We start from the raw sequence: 4,284 nt of genomic DNA on the forward strand, positions 1-4,284 counted from the left end.
TAAACATTTAATTTTGAATATAATATAATACTATCAAATTTGTGGAAAGTGTATGATCCAAAACCCTATTGCAAAATACAAAAGAAAAAAAAACTATTGTAAACACTTCAAATGTTGTCGTTGGCCCAATATAAAGACAAAAAAAATTATTGGGTATGACGAAATACGCTAAAATCAATCAGACGAAAATTGAGGTATTTTCCTGTCTTAAAAAGAGGTCTCTGAAATATACTCCATTGTACTCCAACAAAAAACACAATGTACTCTGACAAAAAAACAATTTTGCCTCTCTTATAAGAAGTTATTTTGCTTCAACAAGAAAATTTCAACAGATCAGTACGGAAACCCTAACTCCTTATTCTGTCTTCTATAAGAAAAGACATTTGTATCTTCCCCACGGTACGGAGAAATATTCTAAAAGGTTTCTCTGGTCACTGGTCTCTTCAGCCACACAGATCTTTTCAAATAATAGAAAATTTTTTGATCATTCTCTCTTTTTATTTGTTTATATATTTTTTTTCTTTCTCAGATTCTTAATATTTGCAGTTTAGAACATCTTCTACTATTACAGAGGTACAATTTATTATTTAATGTATATATAACTGTAATTTGTTCATGAATCTGCATGTGTACATTGCAGCAACTTTTTTATTTATCATGATTTTAGATATTTTTACTTAGAGAATATATCCTCTGTTGTTGATCTAATTTGTGTTGGATCATGCACTACTCTGAAATAGACATTGGTGGTGAAATATAACTAAAATGATGTCATCTTAATATCTTCTATGATTGATGCAATTTATGAACATGCAATTTGAATTTTGATATGAAGTTTCTGAATTGATATGAAATTATTTGAATGGTGGAATGTTAGGGTAGATAAAATTTTCTGATTAAATTTGAATGTTGTTCTGTTTTATGCAGATAAACAAACAGAACATGTCCCTTCTTTTCTATATTTTTACTAAAAATATGAAATGAAACTAAGAAATGGGAATTACAATATTAGGTGTTTATTTATCTTTCAATTTCTTTATATATATATTTGTAATTCAATAATTGTCCGTATATTAAGGTGATTCTTGGTTCTCAATCATATTGACCAAGGAATTAGTTACTATGTGGTATTCTAAGCAATGATGTAAGTGTTTTTATTTTACTAAATCTAAAATGATTGATTTTAAATTTTTATTTTAGTACTCTTACAAGATAGGCTCTAGAAGGAAAATAAATAATATAAAACTTCTAAAGAATCGTGAAAATGTGTTAAACAAATAAAATCACACCATTTTTGTGCACATTTCTCACACTTATACCATCTTTTGGATGTGTTTTTATTTTTTTAATTTTTAGGATTTAAAAACAAAATTATTTAAGTATTAAATGGTGGTTTACCTGCCAACAATAATTCTTACTATACTATGTTTTTTAAGGTGTAATTTATTTATAAGAGTTAAATCCTTGATCATTTACAAGGAATTTTCATGGGGACACATTTTTTGGGCTTGTTTGGGTGATTTAAAAAAAAAAATTTTTAAATTATTTATTTTTAAAAAATCTATAAAAAATAAAAATAATTTTATATTTAAATATCTCATCCAAATTTTTTTTATTTATCAATTATGTTTAAGTATTTTTGGGTGACCAATTATGTTTAAGTATAATAATATAAAAGTAATTATTTATTTATTTATTATGTAAAAAAATCTTTTTTTAAGAAAAATATCTTCAAAAAAAAGATATAAATTATAATTTCTCAAAAAAAGATAATTTTTTTTCTAATATTTTTTTTATGATTAGAAATTTATCAAATATAATAAAAAATAATTTTTTTTTTCCTTTGAGTATTGTATCTTTAATCTTTCATACCTCTCGTCTACATGAGTGTATCAATTTTTAGATCATATATGTTGAAGTATTAGCATGGATTCGTTCCATGAAACAGGATGGATCCTCACCAAGGTCATAACCAAAACCCATCCATGGGAGTTGGTGGCAGCGGAGCACAATTCCCCTATGGTTCCAATCCATACCAGCCCAACCAAATGACTAGCTCACCTGGGATGGTTGTTCCACCAATTGGAACCATTCAATCCACTGGTCAGCCTGCTACAGCTCAATTGGGCCAACATCAACTGGCTTATCAACATATTCATCAACAACAACAGCAGCAACAGCAGATGCAACTTCAGCAACAACTTCAGTCCTTTTGGGCTAACCAATACCAAGAAATTGAGAAGGTAACTGATTTCAAGAACCACAGCCTTCCCCTGGCAAGGATCAAGAAGATCATGAAGGCTGATGAAGATGTCAGGATGATATCGGCCGAGGCGCCGGTCATATTTGCGAGGGCATGCGAAATGTTCATACTAGAGTTGACATTGCGATCATGGAATCACACTGAAGAGAACAAGAGGAGGACTCTTCAAAAGAATGACATTGCTGCTGCAATTACAAGAACCGATATCTTCGATTTCTTGGTTGATATTGTGCCCAGGGAGGATCTGAAAGATGAAGTGCTTACATCAGTGCCAGGAGGAACAATGGCTGTTCCAGGGCCAGCTGATTCTATTCCTTACTGCTATATGCCGCCACAGCATGCACAAGTTGGAGCTGCAGGAGTCATGATGGGTAATCCTGCAATGGACCCCAATTTATATGCTCAGCAGCCTCATCCCTACATCGCACCGCAAATGTGGCCACAGCCACCAGAGCAACAACAGTCGCCTTCGGATCATTGAGGCGCAAACTCGCTTTCTCTCACTTCACTTAGTTGTATAGGCTCTCTGCTTTCAACTTCACATTTTACTGCTCTTTTCAGTACGCTATAGCAAAATTTGATTCTGCAATTTTTGAGTCTGTTTCCTTTTTCTCATTAGATTTTAATAATGAACAACTTGATTTTGGATTATGAGAAATTAAATATGATCGTTTTTTATGTTGGATGAAAATAGTTTGCTTTTTAGCGACATGAGGAAGTATCGATGTCATGGAAATCTTAGCTTCCTCTGGTGTTAAATCATGGGAATCTGAATAGAAACATGGAACACTTGTTTTTCTCTTGAATTTGATCGCCAGTTATGGAAGTTCGACTCATACTTGGACAGGAAATGCATTCCAAGCCAGACGTTTGCTACTTGATATGGCAACTAAAACTATCAAAATAGTACAGAAGTTCAATAACCCAATCGACAAATAAGTGTGTGTTTGGAAACTGTTGGAAGAGAAGAAGCGCGTTTAAATTTCTTGAAAGCTTCAACTTTTGGTTTGGCAAATTTTCTTTTCTTTGAACGCAGAAGTGATTTTGCTGCCAAAACAACGTTTACAAGAAGCAATTACTTTTAGCTTCTGCGTTTTTTTAACGGGCTTTGGCTATAGATACTAACCATTTATTTACCTTTTACCAACTTTATCCTTTATATATGTTATTATATTATTTATAAAATTCTTGTTATTTCTATTTATATGGGCTCTATTTTTCTATTTATTATTTTTATTTTTTTTCAACTGTTTGTTTGACATTATACACTTTTATAATTGTGATTTTTGTGTATTGTGTTTGTTATTATCTTTTTATAATGTGATTTATTGATTCTATTAGATAATAATAGTAAAAAATTATAACATACTAAAAAAAAGAGTACTAAAAATACTAAAAATATATTATATAAAAAGATCATCAAGAACTTTTAGATTTGTTTCGATCACTATAAAGTAAATATTTAATTTTTTTTATTATTTTCAATACTCTCTTTTATAATTGTAATTTTCGTATACTATGTTTTAGTGTAAATTTTATAATATAGATTATGATTCCATTAAAAAAGATAAATTAAATAAAAAATTAATCATAGATAATAATAAAATTATAAACATTGATTCCAAATTAATATTAAGAATAAGATTATTGAGAGTACTAGAATAAGAGTACGATATAAAAAAATAGTAAAGTAACATTTAATACTTAAAAAATATAACATATTTGGTTATATATAATTTATATTTTTTTATTTTTATTTAAAAATATATTTTATCTATTTTTATATGTTATTTTTATTTTAGTAAGTAAATATTAATTTTATTATAAAATTAACTAATAAGATCTATTTAAATATCTAAATTAAAATAATAGGATAATATAAAAAAATTTACAAACTTACTTTTGATGAAAATCAAGTTTGCAAAATCAATTTTATGCAAACTCCCGTTTGCAAACTGTAATGCAAACACACACTTAATCTTGAATGATTTAAAAACATGATAAGAAAAATTAAATTTTAA

General features: G+C 28.5%; 1 protein-coding gene across 3 annotated transcripts; it reads left to right on the plus strand.

Moving 5' to 3' along the window:
- The first annotated feature begins 238 nt into the window (after positions 1-238).
- LOC112779442 (nuclear transcription factor Y subunit C-3) lies at positions 239-2,954 on the plus strand. Of its 3 annotated transcripts, none has more exons than XM_025823705.3 (3): positions 239-421; positions 530-573; positions 1,949-2,954. In XM_025823705.3, exon 3 carries the CDS (start codon positions 1,950-1,952, stop codon positions 2,742-2,744), a length of 795 nt encoding a protein of 264 aa, XP_025679490.1. In that variant the 5' UTR covers positions 239-421; positions 530-573; position 1,949; the 3' UTR covers positions 2,745-2,954. The 3 variants fall into 3 exon arrangements, with proteins under 3 accessions (XP_025679490.1, XP_025679493.1, XP_025679491.1); XM_025823706.3 differs by having other exon boundaries at positions 242-399; XM_025823708.3 differs by having other exon boundaries at positions 239-573.
- The last annotated feature ends 1,330 nt before the right edge of the window (positions 2,955-4,284 follow it).

Source organism: Arachis hypogaea, chromosome 19, assembly GCF_003086295.3.
Source record: "Arachis hypogaea cultivar Tifrunner chromosome 19, arahy.Tifrunner.gnm2.J5K5, whole genome shotgun sequence".
In the NCBI taxonomy this organism is placed as follows: domain Eukaryota; kingdom Viridiplantae; phylum Streptophyta; class Magnoliopsida; order Fabales; family Fabaceae; genus Arachis; species Arachis hypogaea.